The 19,560-nt window shown below is 53.9% G+C and overlaps 2 protein-coding genes across 3 annotated transcripts; both read right to left on the bottom strand.

Annotated features, from left to right (window-relative positions):
* Positions 1-1,612: 1,612 nt before the first annotated feature.
* On the bottom strand, positions 1,613-7,673 carry LOC132245522 (cathepsin S-like). 2 transcript variants are annotated; one of them, XM_059718062.1, is made up of 8 exons: positions 7,261-7,673; positions 5,948-6,074; positions 5,408-5,530; positions 4,576-4,725; positions 4,153-4,377; positions 3,817-3,982; positions 2,937-3,039; positions 1,613-2,163 (listed from the first exon to the last, which is right to left on the bottom strand). In XM_059718062.1, exons 2-8 carry the CDS (start codon positions 6,068-6,070, stop codon positions 2,064-2,066), a joined length of 990 nt encoding a protein of 329 aa, XP_059574045.1. In that variant the 5' UTR covers positions 6,071-6,074; positions 7,261-7,673; the 3' UTR covers positions 1,613-2,063. The 2 variants fall into 2 exon arrangements, with proteins under 2 accessions (XP_059574045.1, XP_059574044.1); XM_059718061.1 differs by having other exon boundaries at positions 5,948-6,071; positions 7,261-7,672.
* A 4,357-nt stretch (positions 7,674-12,030) lies between these two features.
* On the bottom strand, positions 12,031-16,609 carry LOC132245521 (cathepsin S-like). The gene is made up of 7 exons (XM_059718060.1): positions 16,357-16,609; positions 15,827-15,949; positions 14,994-15,143; positions 14,571-14,795; positions 14,235-14,400; positions 13,355-13,457; positions 12,031-12,581 (listed from the first exon to the last, which is right to left on the bottom strand). Exons 1-7 carry the CDS (start codon positions 16,543-16,545, stop codon positions 12,482-12,484), a joined length of 1,056 nt encoding a protein of 351 aa, XP_059574043.1. The 5' UTR covers positions 16,546-16,609; the 3' UTR covers positions 12,031-12,481.
* Positions 16,610-19,560: the final 2,951 nt, after the last annotated feature.

Raw genomic sequence — 19,560 nt, forward strand, 5'->3', positions numbered from 1 at the left:
AAAAATCCCCTCTTGTTCTTTACCCTTGGAAAAAAACAAGTCCTAAACCACCGTTTCAGGAAGAGAAACCAAAATACTTTCTCCCCCAAATCCCATGCCAGGTGCTTTTGAAACAGGTTTTCCTCCGAAAGCCTCTATCCACTCCGATTCTCCCCCACGTGAGCTCACCCAAATCATTTTATACTGAACAAGGAGCAATGGTCTCCAGTTGCAGCAAGGGTAGTTTAGGTTAAATATTAATTAGAATTTTCTCACTAGGAAGGAAGTAAAGCACTGGAACAGGTTACCCAGACAGGTGGTGGAGTGTCAATCCTTGAAGGTTTTTAAGACACAGGCTTGACAAAGCCTTGGCTAGGATGATCCAGTTGGGGCTGGTCCTGCTTTGAGCAGGGGTTGGACTAGATGTGACGTTCTGGGGCCTCTTCCAACCCTCATTTTCTATGAGTCAATGATACTTTCAAACCACACCCCCCCCATGCCCCACCCCACATATGCATATTTGGAGGGCAAAATTTACAACTTCCCATCCCAAAAGTCTTGTCCCACTCTGAGACTCCAGGCAGATCCCAGAGGCCCTCACCGCTCACCTCTCACTTCTACTGGATGCTCTATTGGCATACACTTCAGTTTCTATCTTACTGAGGAACTGAAGCATGAGCTGCTGATGCAGCTCCAGATGATCCACTATTTCTTCAGTTCTAGTACAGCAGCTCCCCACAGCTTCAGCCAAGAGCACTGTGCCCTGGACGAGATGTTGTACAAACACGTAAGAAGACGTCGCCTCTCAAAGAAGTTACAGCCCAGGGTCTCAATCTCCTGGCATGAAAGTGATTGAATATAACGCGCTACGGACAAAAGCGGGGAGGGAGGAAATGGATGAAAAGAGCAAGGACCGGTGGGCCCATGGGCTGACTGTATGAGCAGTCCAGTCACCTGCTGTGACCAGAAAGAGGAACCAGGGAGCGGGGGCCTCTCCCACTACAAGAGATTGTAGAACACATCCGGCACCTGTTTTTCTTCCCAGATGGCTCTTAACTCCTGTTCAATCATCAGCTGGGGGCGGGAGGCGCTGTTGCCTGTTGGGGGACACACCTATGTGGGGCAGGGGGCTTCTCTCTGCACAGGCTGGGCCCTGCTCCAACCCTCTCCCACTTTGTCACCAGCCATTCTGGGAGCCATCCAGGCCGTAGCCCATGGGTACGGCAGACTTGGGGCTTGAGCCTCAGCTTCAGGGAGGCCTGTTCATGCTGCCTGTCCCGTGCAAAGGGGTCACATTATGAAAGGTCTCCTGAAGGCAGCGTAGCAGGGACACTGAGCAGGAGGGGACCTGGGTTAGCCCAAGGACAAGGTTGGCACAAGAAAAAAGGGGCAAACGCAGGCCCTGAGCCTGGAGCCTCGCAGCAGGGGCAGGTGGGTGAGCAGCCTAGACACCTCCCCCATGAAACGGGCTCAGCTTGCTCTGGAGGAGACAACATGACTGCAGGGGGGTGGATGCACTGGTTGCGGGGTGTCCCTTCTGGTCCTGGTTTCCTCAGAGCGACATCACCTGACCTTGACACTGATTCCTGCTCCCCTAAAGATCACGTCCCCAAAAGCTGAATCCAAAATCACCTGGGATGCAGGACCCAGTGTGTGCACTGGAAGCTTTATTGCAGAACATCAGCAGTGGCTGGAGATGCACAGAGCCCCTCCCTGGCACAGCCATGTCAGAGGTGGCTCCTGCCTCTTCCACGAAAGGGCTGGAATAGCCTCTGTCCTGAGCCCATCCTAGGCTCAAAGCCAAGTACAAACACTGACAAATTCTACCTCCAAACCCCTGGAGTTGTAGTGGAGAGCAAGATATAGCACCCTAAATATTGACAAACCCAGCCCAGCCCAGCCCTACTTATTTTTCATCTCTCCTGTGCAGTCCAGATCCAGCAGGCAGAGGTAACAGGAGGGTCTTGTTCTTCAAGTCAGGGACAGTGCTTTTCATGACAGGAAACAGATTAAAGCTTCAAGCCAAAGGTACATAATTTAAACAAGCTGCATTTGAAGAGTCTATCTTGAAGAAGACAGCATTTCTATATTTTGGGATAGGTGCCATAGCTGGCAATGCCACAGTGGTTTCCATGGTTCCTCAACATGCGAATGTAGCCTTTGTCACCAAAGTTGACACCCCAGCTTTTGGAAGGAGAAACAGCAGGATCAGGTAGAAGCAAAATAAACCCTGTTTGTCATAAACATGGTTCCCCAAACACACGTTCCTTATGCGCTTAACAGAGGCTGAATGAACATCCATTGGTGCAGTCACACGCACACACCACTCCTCTGCATCAGCATGGAAAACATGTCCTTCAGCCACAGGTACCCAGAAACCAACTGATCCGTTCAAGCTACATTCAACCTGATTCCCAGATCTCTCTCTCGATAATATGTTCCCCCCGTGGCCTCTTTTAGTTATTTTTCAGCCACTGCACCAAATGTGTTTTACAGGGGCAGGAGAATGCTGGAAGACAGACATGAATAATCCACACAGACCAAAAGACACCGTTGCCTCCTAAAAATAAGGAAACTAGAGGGCATCTGCTGAAATTAGTAGTGGACGGGTTTAAAACTAACTTTTTGATCCAACACGTAGTTAACTTATGGAATTCATTGTCATTGGAGGGGGTGGAAGCAGAGAGCACAGCCAGGTTCAGCAAGGGACAGGATAAACTCATGGATACTTTCATGGCTGGAGATGTTTCTTCTCACCCAGTAAATGGTGGCTGCCTATAGCATCCATTGCAACCACTGTCGCAGAAATAGGCTTAACAGTAGATGGACCGCAGGGCTACACGCACTACTGCTCTGCCCCAGTTTGGCAATTCTCCGGTTTATCTGAACAGCCAGAGCCAGAGATGGATTATTAATGAGATTAGGGAAAAAATGGTTCAGTGACAGACTCTCATTACCTGTTCTTCACAAGCCAGTAGTCGTGTCCATTGAGTGTGCCATAGCCGACCACAAGGACGGCATGATTCACATTCTGGGTGCACTTTGGATCATAATAGACACCTGCAAATAAGGAGTTGAGGAATTTATGGAAGAAAAAAAACAGTAGTAGTTTCTCCCTTACCCAACCCGCCCAGCCTGACCAGAAGCACCATTCTCTGCCCCATCACCATAGCCCCCTGCCCTGGTCCCTAGCAGGCTCAGAAGCAAATTTACCCTCAGGACAGTTCCTGCCCCCCTTGCTAGGGCTGCCACCTTGGCTAGTGGGATGGGCACCAGAGAAAACTCACCCAGTTCACTCACCCAAGTGCTGTTGGAGAGAAATGACAGCCAAACAGCAAAGCTGAGCCTGAGTCTCAGCAGCAAAAGGCTCCACCATCCCCCCAGCCCCCACCCTGCAGTATCCTGACTCCCATAACATGGGGCATGGATCCCCTCTGCTGTGGGCTGCTCATGTGGCCACATTAAAAGCCCCAGAGTTATTCAGGGGAGAACTCCCTCAGCACAGAACCAGGTAAGATCCACCCCACCCCAGCTGAAGGCTGCCATCCCCTGCCATCTCCCCCAACATGGCCCCCAGAGCAAACTGCCCTTTCCGACTCTCAGGGTTTTTACTTTGTGCTTATTCAGAGAGATTAAAACAGAAAAGGGACCAGAAAAGAAGAAAAGTCTCTCTAGGAAGAGCATAGGTGTGGGTGGCCTTGACACCATGCTGCAGCCTTTCTGGGAATGAAATGGCAGCTGCTGCCTTTTTACATTTAAAAGACACAAGTCAAAGAAACCCAAACATGCCATTTCAATGCCGTGGGTGGCACTGAGCTCCAGGGGTAGAGAACGCACCTGATTTGTAAAAGTAGAATGAAGGCAGTCTCGCATCTATGATGACTGAGACGGGGCCAATGTTGGCAACGGCATCCTTCAGGGCTGCTTCATCGCCATGTGGGAGATCAAAGTACCTGGAACAGGTGGCGGCACGCGTGGCTGTGTCGTAGTGGCACGTCCCATTCTGCAGTGGTAAGGAACAGATGCAAGGAGGGCACCTTGGTGCTCCCAACCACCCACCCTAATCACCACCCTCTTCCTCTGCAAGGAGAGGATTGCAGGGGTCCCATCCTGCCTTTAAACATCCACCGCTAGTCTCTGCTTGACCCATGCCGGCACAGGGCCGGGCCCCACCTGGGCAGTGTAGGGGTAGGCGCTGTCCGAATCGATGCCGTTGTTGTCAATGATATACCGGAAGGCGTTTGTCATATACCCACCAGCGCAGCCATAATTCCCGTACGTGGTGGTGCAGTCGACCAGGTTCTGAGTGCTCAAAGACACCAGCTTCCCAGTCTTCAGCTTCAGTTGAGCTTCCAGGGCCCCAACGGCACTGAAGGCCCAGCAGGAGCCGCATCGCCCCTGGGAAACCCAAGAGACATGCTCAGGATGGGGCATTCGTAGTGTGACAGAACCATACAGCAACCATTGCCCCTGGCTGAAGCCTTTGCAGCAGCCATGTGGCTCCAGCCGTGGGTGCTGCTGCTGTGAGCATCATCAATGGCCTGAGAATCTGCAACCTCAAGCCCACATCAGGAAAGAAGCACGGGATCCACCTACCTGGTTCTTCACATCTGTGACACAGCCTTTGTCCCGCCAGTCCACGGCATCTGGCAGGTGGCTGCCCGGTGCCGGGCGGTAGGTGGCGTTCCGGTGTGGCTGGGGAGGAACTCTGGCTCCCGTCAACAAAGCAGCCACCTCCTCGCTGGTCTGGGGGAGAGAACGCATGTGGGAACACACCCAGCCACGTGAACACTCCTGTGTGATCACCTCCTCCATGCATGTGCATACACGCATCAACATGAGCACATACGTACACAGGAAGACGCCCCCACATATACACGCAGATACATGTGAACACCCCCCACATACGCATGGACACACAACCTCACATACAGACATGTACACCCATAAACACAAGAACACCCCCCCCATGTGTACACATGCACATGTTTACATGCACACACAGACCTGGGAACACATGTATACCCTACCCTTCAGAAGGACAGACCCTTTGCTGCACAGACTGACACTGGACATTGGAGCAATTTGGGTACAGACTCAGTGAGGCTGGACCCCAAAGGAGTTCTTACCCCCCTACGGGGGCACCTGCCCTTGTGGGTCCAACTCCCTCCCAGCCCCAGCTGCCAGAGTCATGGGATCTCAGAAACACTGGAGCCATTCCTTCCATTGGATGCATTTTTCTTGGCCCTGAAAAAAGGGCCTTTGACACATCAAAATCCAGGAGCCATCAGGACACAGAGGTGGAAATCTCTCTCCATGCCCGGACCCATGCGACCCACCGCCCCAACGCAGTCACACTCTAGGCCAACTGGACCCCAGGGGCTGGGGGTTACTCCTCACACGCCTGGGGCTTGGACGTGGCACCTACCATGTCCCCCAGGTGGTTCATGCCCAGCTCATAGGAGTGCATTCCCAGCGAGTGCTCCAAATTGTGCAGTGTCACAAGCCGCAGGTTCTGCTCCCAGGTTGCGCGCCGGGCCTCTTCCTCCTCCTGCAATCAGAGCCCATCACGCATCCGCCCAGAGGAAGCCCTGCCCATAACCACGCTCTGCAGTGGCTTTACTCCCCAAAAGGAGCTGGGAGGCCTGGCTCTCACAGGCCTCACTCAAGCTAGTTTTCCTGGGAAATCAATTGCTGCCTTAACACAGGGCCTGTCACCACCCTTGAAATACAGGCACTTCTGGGCAGTGCGGTGCAGGTGTGGAACAGCACATGGCAACGCCTTGCCACAAGAGTGCTGAGGTGTGTGTGTGTGTGTGTGTGTGTGTGTGTGTGTGTGTGTGTGTGTGTGTGTGTGTGTGTGTGTGTGGTGGGGAGGGGGTGGCAGGGTCACACCTTAGGGTCAGCCCATGCCCATCCCCAGTCCGGGGCAAGACGGTCCCTGCCACACTGTGTCCCCCCACCCTACCTGATGCCGGTACTGCTTGTCATACGCCTTCTTCCACAGCTCCCAGTGCACATCCAGTGTTGGGTCCGGCTGCCCCTGAGCCACCACAATGGAGGCCAGGAGGAGGCAAGGCAGCAGCATCATCCTGCTTGTGGGATGGAGGAGGATGCAGGTGAGAGGGGCCTGCCTAGCTCCCCATTCCCACCCCAACTGGCACTTAGAGGCCGAGATTCCTGCCCCCGATTGTGAAACGTGGCTTGCGCAAGCCAGCAAGCTCCTCTGGGCAAAAGCAGAGATTGAGCTCCGTGAGGCCAACCCCAGTCCCAAAGGGGAACTGGAAACGGAGGGGTTGGGGTTATGGTGCGTCTCTAGTGGAGGTTCCACTCCTCCGTCGTCCCTGGGCACAAGGCTCCGATGCCTGATACAAAGGGGATAGATCGGGGGGGAGACAGCTGGGAGTGTCCTCAGCTGGGGTCGGGGGTGATGCCAGCAGCGTGAAATCGGCCAGCGCAGAGTTGAGCTGGGTATAAACCCATAGCTCCAGTCCCGCAGCAATGTGGAGCCACTCTCACTCCATGCCTTAACCCTCTTTGGAGCCTAAAATGCTACTGCCCAGCTGAATTGGAGGCAGAGGAAGGAGGGGGTTTCCTCAGTGGTAACTGGAGAACTCCAAAATCTCTGCCCCCTCCCTGCCCCCGTTCTCTCCTTAGCTGAGCCAGGACCTCTGGAAGAGAGAGAACGTGCCTGCGCCCCAGGGTTGCCTGGCACAGTGTTGCAAAGCGGGTATCAGCAGTGGCACAGTGCCCATAGTAACCTGTGGGATCGGGTACCCACAGGGCACGGGAACCTGGTGCCTGCTCCATATTCATCCAAGTGGAACAGGAGAGAGAGCAGCCCCCGGCCCCAGAGCAACCAGGCAGCCCCCGGGAGGACACCAACAGGCAAAGCAGCGCTCAAACCCGTGTCCCCAACCCCCCGGGGGAGCCCCTACCCCAAGGCAACCGGCTAGTCAGGGGACACCCGTGTGTCTCCCTCCAGCCAGAACTCCCCTCCTGGTCTGGAGAGCCCAGCCCTGCCCTGTCCTGCTCACAGCAATTTCTCTTCTGACCAAATCAACATATATCCTGGCAGAAATCCCTATTCAAACCAAAAATTTCCCCCATAGCTGGAGCAGGCAAGGCCAGATGGGTTCAGCTAGGCAGCAGGCAGGGCCATGGCTGGTGATAAGACAAATCACGACAGGCTTCTACTTCCTTGTCCCTCCTGGTCCCGGGGAGCCCAGAGACAGAGACGTTTCCAAATAGAGGTGAAGAGCCAGGAGAGGTGCAGCCTACCTGAGGGGACGCACTGGGGCTGGTCCTAGCAGGGGACGGCAGAGTCTTCAGCAGCAGAAGTCATAGCCAGATGCCCCAGTGCCGTCTCCCAGCCGTGTGATGCTCTCCCCAGTGCCCGGTGCTGTACTCTGATAAAGGCTCCGGGCAGTCACATGAGACAAGGAAGGAGGAAACAACAGCCTTCATTTCACTTTCACTCTGACTGCTCATTTGGGGCCTTGATTACAACTGGAAGCTGGCTCCCCACTGCCCAGCCAGCTTAGAAACCCAAATGGTTTTTCTCTCTTGTGGCCTAAAAGCAGCCAAAGATTTAAAGACAGGATATTTTTCAAAGAAGGGATGGGTGCAAAACAGCCCCTGCTGCTCCCCCCACCCATCTCTGGGTGTGAGGTTTTGACCACACTGAGAGTAACACCTAGAAACCTCAGCTGAAATCTGGGCCTGAGTGCGCATGGTGCTCTATGTGGGCCACGCAGACGGCCTGGCTGCAGAAATGAGGCACGCAGCTCAGGGAACAAAGGCGCTGAGAGACAAAGGTGACAGAGCAAGTCAGTGACAGGCAGGGAGAAAACTGAGGTGCCCGACTGCCGGTGCCCCTGTACTGCTGCTCAAGTACAAATGGGACTTTTTCTATGTTGGCATCTGGAGGGTAGGGCTAGGATGCAGAGTGACCTAGACAAATTGGAGGATTGGGCCAAAAGAAATCTCATGCGGTTCAACAAGGACAAGGGCAAAGTCCTGCACTTAGGACGGAAGAAGCCCATGCACCAGTACAGGCTGGGGGCTGACTGCCTGGGCTCCAGCTCTGCAGAGAAGGACGTGGGGGTGACATTGGACAATCAGCTGAATATGAGCCAGCAGGGTGCCCTTGTTACCAAGAAGGCCAATGGCACCCTGGGCTGCGTTGGTAGATATGTTGCCAGTAGGTCAAAGGAAGGGATTCTTCCCCTGTATTTGGCACTGGGGAGGCCACATCTGGAGTCCTGTGTCCAGTTATGGGCCCCCCACTACAGAAAGGATGTGGACAAATTAGAGAGTCCTGTGGAGGGCGACAAAAATGGTTTGGGGGCTGGGGGACAGGACGTGTGAGGAGAGGCTGAGGGAACTGGGCTGATTTAGTCTAGATAGGGGGAAACTAAGAGGGGATTTAGTAGCAGCCTTCAGCTACCTGAACGAAGGTTCGAAAGAGGATGGAACCGGACTGTTCTCAGTGGGGGCACGAACAAGGAGCAACTGTCTCAAGTTGCAGCAAGGCAAGCTGAGGTTAGATATTTGGCTGACTTTTCTCATGAGTAGGGTGGTAAAACACTGGAATAGGTTACCCAGAGAGGTGCTGGAGTCTCCATCCTCGGAGGTTTTCAAGACCAGGATAGACAAAGCCTTGGCTGGGATGATCTAGTCAGGGATGGTCCTGCTTTGAGCAGGGGTTGGACTAGATGCGAACTCCAAAGGTCCCTTCCAACCTTCACTTTCTATAGTTCTCTGATCTGCTTCCCTCCCCAACCCACAGGTTTGGTGGGACCTCACAGGGAGATGCTAAAAATGTCCCAGAGGTGAACATCATCATTAGCATATGTTATAGGGAAATGGGCCTGTCTGGGAGCTCAAGAGGGATTCAGTAATCCTGGGTGTTTTTATTTAGATATATCAATTGATCTCTCTCTGTCGGTCTCTCTCTCTCTCTTTCTCTCTTGAAAGAACATTACTTTACCAGCTGCCCTAGAAAACACACACCCCAGAACAAAATATTTCCTCTTTCTTATAGTTGGTAGGGCTGGAAGGGACCTGAGCAGATCATCAAGTCCGGCCCCCTGCCATGGCAGGAAAGGATGCTGGGGTCAAACGACCCTGGCAAGGTGATTATCTAGCCTCATTTTGAAGACCCCCAGGGTAGGAGCGAGCACCACTTCCCTTGGAAGTTGGTTCCAGCTCCTAACCACCCTGACACTGAAGTAGCGCCTCCTGATGTCTAGCCTGAACCTACTCTCAATCAACTTGTGGCCGTTATTCCGTGTTACTCCTGGTAGTGCTTGGGGGAACAGGGACTCTCTCGTTCCCCACAGGTCCCCCGGGTAATTTTATAGACGGCCACCAGATCCCTTCTCAGGCTTCTCTTGTGGAGGCTGAACAGTTCAGGTCCCGTAGCCTCTCCTCGTAGGGCCTGCCTTGCTGCCCCCTGACCATGCAAGTGGCCCTCCTCTGCACCCTCTCAATGCTGGCCACATCCCTCCTGAAGTGCGGCGCCCAGAACTGGATGCTGTACTCCAACTGCAGCCTGACCAATGTTGCATAGAGGGGGAGGATCACCTCCTTGGCCCTGCTTGAGATGCATCTGTGGATGCATGCAAGGTATGGTTGGCCTTCCTGACCGCGTCCCCACACTGTCGGCCCATATTCATCTTGGAATCAATAATGACTCCAAGATCCTTCTCTGCCTCTGCACTGACGTGTAGGGAGTTCCCCAGCCTGTAGGTCTGCTGCTGGTTCTTCCCTCCCAGGTGCAGCACCTTGCACTTGTCAGCATTGAATCCCATCCTGTTCTCATCTGCCCACCCCTGTAACCTGTCCAGATGTAGTTGTAGCCTGTCCCTCCCTTCTAGTGTGCCCACCTCTCGCCACATCTTAGCGTCATCCGCGAATTTGAACAAGGTGCTTTTCACCTCCTCGTCCAAGTCGCTGATAAGGATGTTGAATAGTACAGGCCCGAGGACCGAGCCCTGGGGGACCCCACTGCCTACATCCCTCCAGGTCAAAAATGACCCGTCCACCACCGCTCTCTGGGTGCGGCCCTCCAGCCAATTTGCGACCCATCTGACTGTGTAGGCATCAACGCCACAGTCGCCTAATTTTCTAATGAGAATGGAGTGAGAGACTGTGTCAAAGGCCTTCCTAAAGTACAGAAAGACTATGTCCACCATGACACCTGCGTCTAAGGTTTTTGTGACCTGGTCATAAAAGACAACAAGGTTGGTCCGACAGGACCTGCCTCTAATGAACCCGTGTTGGTTGCCCCTAAGCATGATCTCCCTTGCTGGTCCCTCACGGAAGGGCTCCTGCATAATTTTCTCAAAGAGCTTCCCCAAGACCGAGGTAAGACTAACGGGCCTATAGTTACCTGGGTCCTCCTTCCTCCCCTTCCTCCTCTTGTTTCCAGTTTTAAAAATCCCCTCTTGTTCTTTACCCTTGGAAAAAAACAAGTCCTAAACCACCGTTTCAGGAAGAGAAACCAAAATACTTTCTCCCCCAAATCCCATGCCAGGTGCTTTTGAAACAGGTTTTCCTCCGAAAGCCTCTATCCACTCCGATTCTCCCCCACGTGAGCTCACCCAAATCATTTTATACTGAACAAGGAGCAATGGTCTCCAGTTGCAGCAAGGGTAGTTTAGGTTAAATATTAATTAGAATTTTCTCACTAGGAAGGAAGTAAAGCACTGGAACAGGTTACCCAGACAGGTGGTGGAGTGTCAATCCTTGAAGGTTTTTAAGACACAGGCTTGACAAAGCCTTGGCTAGGATGATCCAGTTGGGGCTGGTCCTGCTTTGAGCAGGGGTTGGACTAGATGTGACGTTCTGGGGCCTCTTCCAACCCTCATTTTCTATGAGTCAATGATACTTTCAAACCACACCCCCCCCATGCCCCACCCCACATATGCATATTTGGAGGGCAAAATTTACAACTTCCCATCCCAAAAGTCTTGTCCCACTCTGAGACTCCAGGCAGATCCCAGAGGCCCTCACCGCTCACCTCTCACTTCTACTGGATGCTCTATTGGCATACACTTCAGTTTCTATCTTACTGAGGAACTGAAGCATGAGCTGCTGATGCAGCTCCAGATGATCCACTATTTCTTCAGTTCTAGTACAGCAGCTCCCCACAGCTTCAGCCAAGAGCACTGTGCCCTGGACGAGATGTTGTACAAACACGTAAGAAGACGTCGCCTCTCAAAGAAGTTACAGCCCAGGGTCTCAATCTCCTGGCATGAAAGTGATTGAATATAACGCGCTACGGACAAAAGCGGGGAGGGAGGAAATGGATGAAAAGAGCAAGGACCGGTGGGCCCATGGGCTGACTGTATGAGCAGTCCAGTCACCTGCTGTGACCAGAAAGAGGAACCAGGGAGCGGGGGCCTCTCCCACTACAAGAGATTGTAGAACACATCCGGCACCTGTTTTTCTTCCCAGATGGCTCTTAACTCCTGTTCAATCATCAGCTGGGGGCGGGAGGCGCTGTTGCCTGTTGGGGGACACACCTATGTGGGGCAGGGGGCTTCTCTCTGCACAGGCTGGGCCCTGCTCCAACCCTCTCCCACTTTGTCACCAGCCATTCTGGGAGCCATCCAGGCCGTAGCCCATGGGTACGGCAGACTTGGGGCTTGAGCCTCAGCTTCAGGGAGGCCTGTTCATGCTGCCTGTCCCGTGCAAAGGGGTCACATTATGAAAGGTCTCCTGAAGGCAGCGTAGCAGGGACACTGAGCAGGAGGGGACCTGGGTTAGCCCAAGGACAAGGTTGGCACAAGAAAAAAGGGGCAAACGCAGGCCCTGAGCCTGGAGCCTCGCAGCAGGGGCAGGTGGGTGAGCAGCCTAGACACCTCCCCCATGAAACGGGCTCAGCTTGCTCTGGAGGAGACAACATGACTGCAGGGGGGTGGATGCACTGGTTGCGGGGTGTCCCTTCTGGTCCTGGTTTCCTCAGAGCGACATCACCTGACCTTGACACTGATTCCTGCTCCCCTAAAGATCACGTCCCCAAAAGCTGAATCCAAAATCACCTGGGATGCAGGACCCAGTGTGTGCACTGGAAGCTTTATTGCAGAACATCAGCAGTGGCTGGAGATGCACAGAGCCCCTCCCTGGCACAGCCATGTCAGAGGTGGCTCCTGCCTCTTCCACGAAAGGGCTGGAATAGCCTCTGTCCTGAGCCCATCCTAGGCTCAAAGCCAAGTACAAACACTGACAAATTCTACCTCCAAACCCCTGGAGTTGTAGTGGAGAGCAAGATATAGCACCCTAAATATTGACAAACCCAGCCCAGCCCAGCCCTACTTATTTTTCATCTCTCCTGTGCAGTCCAGATCCAGCAGGCAGAGGTAACAGGAGGGTCTTGTTCTTCAAGTCAGGGACAGTGCTTTTCATGACAGGAAACAGATTAAAGCTTCAAGCCAAAGGTACATAATTTAAACAAGCTGCATTTGAAGAGTCTATCTTGAAGAAGACAGCATTTCTATATTTTGGGATAGGTGCCATAGCTGGCAATGCCACAGTGGTTTCCATGGTTCCTCAACATGCGAATGTAGCCTTTGTCACCAAAGTTGACACCCCAGCTTTTGGAAGGAGAAACAGCAGGATCAGGTAGAAGCAAAATAAACCCTGTTTGTCATAAACATGGTTCCCCAAACACACGTTCCTTATGCGCTTAACAGAGGCTGAATGAACATCCATTGGTGCAGTCACACGCACACACCACTCCTCTGCATCAGCATGGAAAACATGTCCTTCAGCCACAGGTACCCAGAAACCAACTGATCCGTTCAAGCTACATTCAACCTGATTCCCAGATCTCTCTCTCGATAATATGTTCCCCCCGTGGCCTCTTTTAGTTATTTTTCAGCCACTGCACCAAATGTGTTTTACAGGGGCAGGAGAATGCTGGAAGACAGACATGAATAATCCACACAGACCAAAAGACACCGTTGCCTCCTAAAAATAAGGAAACTAGAGGGCATCTGCTGAAATTAGTAGTGGACGGGTTTAAAACTAACTTTTTGATCCAACACGTAGTTAACTTATGGAATTCATTGTCATTGGAGGGGGTGGAAGCAGAGAGCACAGCCAGGTTCAGCAAGGGACAGGATAAACTCATGGATACTTTCATGGCTGGAGATGTTTCTTCTCACCCAGTAAATGGTGGCTGCCTATAGCATCCATTGCAACCACTGTCGCAGAAATAGGCTTAACAGTAGATGGACCGCAGGGCTACACGCACTACTGCTCTGCCCCAGTTTGGCAATTCTCCGGTTTATCTGAACAGCCAGAGCCAGAGATGGATTATTAATGAGATTAGGGAAAAAATGGTTCAGTGACAGACTCTCATTACCTGTTCTTCACAAGCCAGTAGTCATGTCTCTTGAGTCTGCCATAGCCGACCACAAGGACGGCATGATTCACATATTTGGTGCACCGTGGATCATAATAGACACCTGCAAATAAGGAGTTGAGGAATTTATGGAAGAAAAAAAACAGTAGTAGTTTCTCCCTTACCCAACCCTCCCAGCCTGACCCCAAGCACCATTCTCTGCCCCATCACCATAGCCCCCTGCCCTGGTCCCTAGCAGGCTCAGAGGCAAATTTATCCTCAGGACAGTTCCTGCCCCCCTTGCTGGGGCTGCCACCTTGGCTAGTGGGATGGGCACCAGAGAAAACTCACCCAGTTCACTCACCCAAGTGCTGTTGGAGAGAAATGACAGCCAAACAGCAAAGCTGAGCCTGAGTCTCAGCAGCAAAAGGCTCCACCATCCTCCCAGCCCCCACCCTGCAGTATCCTGACTCCCATAACATGGGGCATGGATCCCCTCTGCTGTGGGCTGCTCATGTGGCCACATTAAAAGCCCCAGAGTTATTCAGGGGAGAACTCCCTCAGCACAGAACCAGGTAAGATCCACCCCACCCCAGCTGAAGGCTGCCATCCCCTGCCATCTCCCCCAACATGGCCCCCAGAGCAAACTGCCCTTTCCGACTCTCAGGGTTTTTACTTTGTGCTTATTCAGAGAGATTAAAACAGAAAAGGGACCAGAAAAGAAGAAAAGTCTCCCTAGGAAGAGCATAGGTGTGGGTGGCCTTGACACCATGCTGCAGCCTCTCTGGGAATGAAATGGCAGCTGCTGCCTTTTTACATTTAAAAGACACAAGTCAAAGAAACCCAAACATGCCTTTTCAATGCCGTGGGTGGCACTGAGCTCCTGGGGTAGAGAACGCACCTGATTTGTAAAAGTAGAATGAAGGCAGTCTCGCATCTATGATGACTGAGACGGGGCCAATGTTGGCAACGGCATCCTTCAGGGCTGCTTCATTGCCATGTGGGAGATTAAAGTACCTGGAGCAGGTGGCAGCACGCGTGGCTGTGTCGTAGTGGCACCGCCCATTCTGCAGTGGTAAGGAACAGATGCAAGGAGGGCACCTTGGTGCTCCCAACCACCCACCCTAATCACCACCCTCTTCCTCTGTAAGGAGAGGATTGCAGGGGTCCCATCCTGCCTTTAAACATCCACCGCTAGTCTCTGCTTGACCCATGCCGGCACAGGGCCGGGCCCCACCTGGGCAGTGTAGGGGTAGGCGCTGTCCGAATCGATGCCGTTGTTGTCGATGATATACCGGAAGGCATTTGTCATATACCCACCAGCGCAGCCATGATTCCCATATGTGGTGGTGCAGTCGACCAGGTTCTGAGTGCTCAAAGACACCAGCTTCCCAGTCTTCAGCTTCAGTTGAGCTTCCAGGGCCCCAACGGCACTGAAGGCCCAGCAGGAGCCGCATCGCCCCTGGGAAACCCAAGAGACATGCTCAGGATGGGGCATTCGTAGTGTGACAGAACCATACAGCAACCATTGCCCCTGGCTGAAGCCTCTGCAGCAGCCATGTGGCTCCAGCCGTGGGTGCTGCTACTGTGAGCATCATCCATGGCCTGAAAATATGCAACCTCAAGCACACATCAGGAAAGAAACACGGGATCCACCTACCTGGTGCTTCACTTTTGTGACGCAGCCTTTGGCCCGCCAGTCCACGGCATCTGGCAGGTGGCTGCCCGGTGCCGGGCGGTAGGTGGCGTTCCGGTGTGGCTGGGGAGGAACTCTGGCTCCCGTCAACAAAGCAGCCACCTCCTCGCTGGTCTGGGGGAGAGAACGCATGTGGGAACACACCCAGCCACGTGAACACTCCTGTGTGATCACCTCCTCCATGCATGTGCATACACGCATCAACATGAGCACATACGTGCACAGGAAGACGCCCCCACATATACACGCAGATACATGTGAACACCCCCCACATACGCATGGACACACAACCTCACATACAGACATGTACACCCATAAACACAAGAACACCCCCCCCCATGTGTACACATGCACATGTTTACATGCACACACAGACCTGGGAACACATGTATACCCTACCCTTCAGAAGGACAGACCCTTTGCTGCACAGACTGACACTGGACATTGGAGCAATTTGGGTGCAAACTCAGTGAGGCTGGACCCCAGGTGAGTTCTTACCCCCCTACGGGGGCACCTGCCCTTGTGGGTCCAACTCCCTCCCAGCCCCAGCTGCCAGAGTCATGGGATCTCAGAAACACTGGAGCCATTCCTTCCATTGGATGCATTTTTCTTGGCCCTGAAAAAAGGGCCTTTGACACATCAAAATCCAGGAGCCATCAGGACACAGAGGTGGAAATCTCTCTCCATGCCCGGACCCATGCGACCCACCGCCCCGATGCAGTCACACTCTAGGCCAACTGGACCCCAGGGGCTGGGGGTTATTCCTCACACGCCTGGGGCTTGGACGTGGCACCTACCATGTCCCCCAGGTGGTTCATGCCCAGCTCATAGGAGTGCATTCCCAGCGAGTGCTCCAAATTGTGCAGTGTCACAAGCCGCAGGTTCTGCTCCCAGGTTGCGCGCCGGGCCCCTTCCTCCTCCTGCAATCAGAGCCCATCACGCATCCGCCCAGAGGAAGCCCTGCCCATAACCACGCTCTGCAGTGGCTTTACTCCCCAAAAGGAGCTGGGAGGCCTGGCTCTCACAGGCCTCACTCAAGCTAGTTTTCCTGGGAAATCAATTGCTGCCTTAACATAGGGCCTGTCACCACCCTTGAAATACAGGCACTTCTGGGCAGTGCGGTGCAGGTGTGGAGCAGCACATGGCAACGCCTTGCCGCAAGAGTGCTGAGGTGTGTGTGTGTGTGTGTGTGTGTGTGTGTGTGTGTGTGTGTGTGTGTGTGTGTGTGGTGGGGAGGGGGTGGCAGGGTTACACCTCAGGGTCAGCCCATGCCCATCCCCAGTCTGGGGCAAGACGGTCCCTGCCATACTGTGTCCCCCCACCCTACCTGATGCTGGTACTGCTTGTCATACGCCTTCTTCCACAGCTCCCAGTGCACGTCCAGTGTTGGGTCCGGGTGCCCCTGAGCCACCACAATGGAGGCCAGGAGGAGGCAAGGAAGCAGCATCATCCTGCTTGTGGGATGAAGGAGGGTGTGGGTGAGAGGGGCCTGCCTAGCTCCCAACTGCACCCCCATTCCCACCCCAAATGGCACTTAGTGGCCGAGATTTCTGCCCCCGATTGTGAATCGTGGCTTGTGCAAGACAAGCTGAGCCAGCAAGCTCCTCTGGGCAAAAGCAGGGATTGAGCTCTGCGAGGCCAACCCCAGTCCCAAAGGGGAACTGAAAACGGAGGGGTTGGGGTTATGGTGCGTCTCTAGTGGAGGTTCCACTCCTCTGTCGTCCCTGGGCACAAGGCTCCGATGCCTGATACAAAGGGGATAGATCGGGGGGGAGACAGCTGGGAGTGTCCTCAGCTGGGGTCGAGGGTGATGCCAGCAGCGTGAAATTGGCCAGCGCAGAGTTGAGCTGGGTATAAACCCATAGGACCAGTCCCGCAGCAATGTGGAGCCACTCTTACTCCATGCCTTAACCCTCTTTGGAGCCTAAAATGCTACTGCCCAGCTGAATTGGAGGCAGAGGAAGGAGGGGGTTTCCTCAGTGGTAACTGGAGAACTCCAAAATCTCTGCCCCCTCCCTGCCCCCGTTCTCTCCTTAGCTGAGCCAGGACCTCTGGAAGAGAGAGAACGTGCCTGCGCCCCAGGGTTGCCTGGCACAGTGTTGCAAAGCGGGTATCAGCAGTGGCACAGTGCCCATAGTAACCTGTGGGATCGGGTACCCACAGGGCACGGGAACCTGGTGCCTGCTCCATATTCATCCAAGTGGAACAGGAGAGAGAGCAGCCCCTGGCCCCAGAGCAACCAGGCAGCCCCCGGGAGGTCACTAACAGGCAAAGCAGCACTCAAACCTGTGTGCCCAACCCCCCGGGGGAGCCCCTACCCCAAGGCAACCGGCTAGTCAGGGGACACCTGTGTGTCTCCCTCCAGCCAGAACTCCCCTCCTGGTCTGGAGAGCCCAGCCCTGCCCTGTCCTGCGCACAGCAATTTCTCTTCTGACCAAATCGACATATATCCTGGCAGAAATCCCTATTCAAACCAAAAATTTCCCCCATAGCTGGAGCAGGCAAGGCCAGATGGGTTCAGCTAGGCAGCAGGCAGGGCCGTGGCTGGTGATAAGACAAATCACGACAGGCTTCTACTTCCTTGTCCCTCCTGGTCCCGGGGAGCCCAGAGACAGAGACGTTTCCAAATAGAGGTGAAGAGCCAGGAGAGGTGCAGCCTACCTGAGGGGACGCACTGGGGCTGGACCTAGCGGGGAACGGCAGAGTCTTCAGCAGCAGAAGTCACAGCCAGATGCCTCAGTGCCGTCTCCCAGCTGTGTGATGCTCTCCCCAGTGCCCGGTGCTGTACTCTGATAAAGGCTCCGGGCAGTCACATGAGACAAGGAAGGAGGAATCAACAGCCTTCATTTTGCTGGGGGCTGACTGGCTGGGCACCACCTCTGCAGAGGAAGACGTGGGGGTGACATTGGACAATCAGCTGAATATGAGCCAGCAGGGTGCCCTTGTTACCAAGAAGGCCAATGGCACCCTGGGCTGCGTTGGTAGATGTGTTGCCAGTAGGTCAAAGGAAGGGATTCTTCCCCTGTATTCGGTACTGGGGAGGCCACATCTGGAGTCCCGTGTCCAGTTATGGGCCCCCCACTACAGAAAGGATGTGGACAAATTAAAGAGTCCTGTGGAGAGTGACAAAAATGGTTTGGGGGCTGGGGGACAGGACGTGTGAGTAGAGGCTGAGGAAACTGGGCTGATTTAGTCTAGATAGGGGGAGACTGAGAGGGGATTTAGTAGCAGCCTTCAGCTACCTGAACAGGGTTCGAAAGAGGATGGAACCGGACTGTTCTCAGTGGGGGCACGAACAAGGAGCAACAGTCTCAAGTTGCAGCAAGGCAAGTTGAGGTTAGATATTTGGCTGAATTTTCTCATGAGTAGGGTGGTAAAACACTGGAATAGGTTACCCAGAGAGGTGCTGGAGTCTCCATCCTCGGAGGTTTTCAAGACCAGGATAGACAAAGCCTTGGCTGGAATGATCTAGTCAGGGATGGTCCTGCTTTGATCAGGGGTTGGACTAGATGTGACCTTCCGGGGCCTCTTCCAACCCTCATTTTCTATGAGTCAATGATACTTTCAAAACTCACTCCCCATATGCATATTTCGGGGGCAAAATTTACAACTTCCCATCCCAAAAGTCTTGTCCCACTCTGAGACTCCAGGCAGATCCCAGAGGCCCTCACCGCTCACCTCTCACTTCTACTGGATGCTCTACTGGCATACACTTCAGTTTCTATCTTACTGAGGAACTGAAGCATGAGCTGCTGATGCAGCTCCAGATGATCCACTATTTCTTCAGTTCTAGTACAGCAGCTCCCCACAGCTTCAGCCAAGAGCACTGTGCCCTGGACGAGATGTTGTACAAACACGTAAGAAGACGTCGCCTCTCAAAGAAGTTACAGCCCAGGGTCTCAATCTCCTGGCATGAAAGTGATTTAATATAACGCGCTACGGACAAAAGGGGGGAGGGAGGAAACGGATGAAAAGAGCAAGGACCAGTGGGCCCATGGGCTGACTGTATGAGCAGTCCAGTCACCTGCTGTGACCAGAAAGAGGAACCAGGGAGCGGGGGCCTCTCCCACTACAAGAGATTGTAGAACACATCCGGCACCTGTTTTTCTTCCCAGATGGCTCTTAACTCCTGTTCAATCATCAGCTGGGGGCGGGAGGCGCTGTTGCCTGTTGGGGGACACACCTATGTGGGGCAGGGGGCTTCTCTCTGCACAGGCTGGGCCCTGCTCCAACCCTCTCCCACTTTGTCACCAGCCGTTCTGGGAGCCATCCAGGCCGTAGCCCATGGGTACGGCAGACTTGGGGCTTGAGCCTCAGCTTCAGGGAGGCCTGTTCATGCTGCCTGTCCCGTGCAAAGGGGTCACATTATGAAAGGTCTCCTGAAGGCAGCATAGCGGGGACACTGAGCAGGAGGGGACCTGGGTTGGCCCAAGGACAAGGTTGGCACAAGAAAAAAGGGGCAAACGCAGGCCCTGAGCCTGGAGCCTCGCAGCAGGGGCAGGTGGGTGAGCAGCCTAGACACCTCCCCCAT

Source organism: Alligator mississippiensis, chromosome 15 (genome assembly GCF_030867095.1).
Source record: "Alligator mississippiensis isolate rAllMis1 chromosome 15, rAllMis1, whole genome shotgun sequence".
NCBI lineage: Eukaryota > Metazoa > Chordata > Crocodylia > Alligatoridae > Alligator > Alligator mississippiensis.

What these genes read in the sequence shown, in the direction of transcription:
- LOC132245522 (XM_059718062.1), bottom strand. Translation starts at nt 6,070, where the DNA reads ATGATGCTGCTGCCTTGCCTCCTCCTGGCCTCCATTGTGGTGGCTCAG. An exon ending in CCTACCCCTACACTGCCCAG is followed by an intron (nt 3,983 to 4,152) that starts GTGGGGCCCGGC and finishes TTACCACTGCAG; the next exon opens with AATGGGACGTGCCACTACGA. An exon ending in TACTGGCTTGTGAAGAACAG is followed by an intron (nt 2,164 to 2,936) that starts GTAATGAGAGTC and finishes TCCTTCCAAAAG; the next exon opens with CTGGGGTGTCAACTTTGGTG.
- LOC132245521 (XM_059718060.1), bottom strand. Translation starts at nt 16,545, where the DNA reads ATGGGGGTGCAGTTGGGAGCTAGGCAGGCCCCTCTCACCCACACCCTC. An exon ending in ACAAGCAGTACCAGCATCAG is followed by an intron (nt 15,950 to 16,356) that starts GTAGGGTGGGGG and finishes CTCTGATTGCAG; the next exon opens with GAGGAGGAAGGGGCCCGGCG. An exon ending in CCTACCCCTACACTGCCCAG is followed by an intron (nt 14,401 to 14,570) that starts GTGGGGCCCGGC and finishes TTACCACTGCAG; the next exon opens with AATGGGCGGTGCCACTACGA.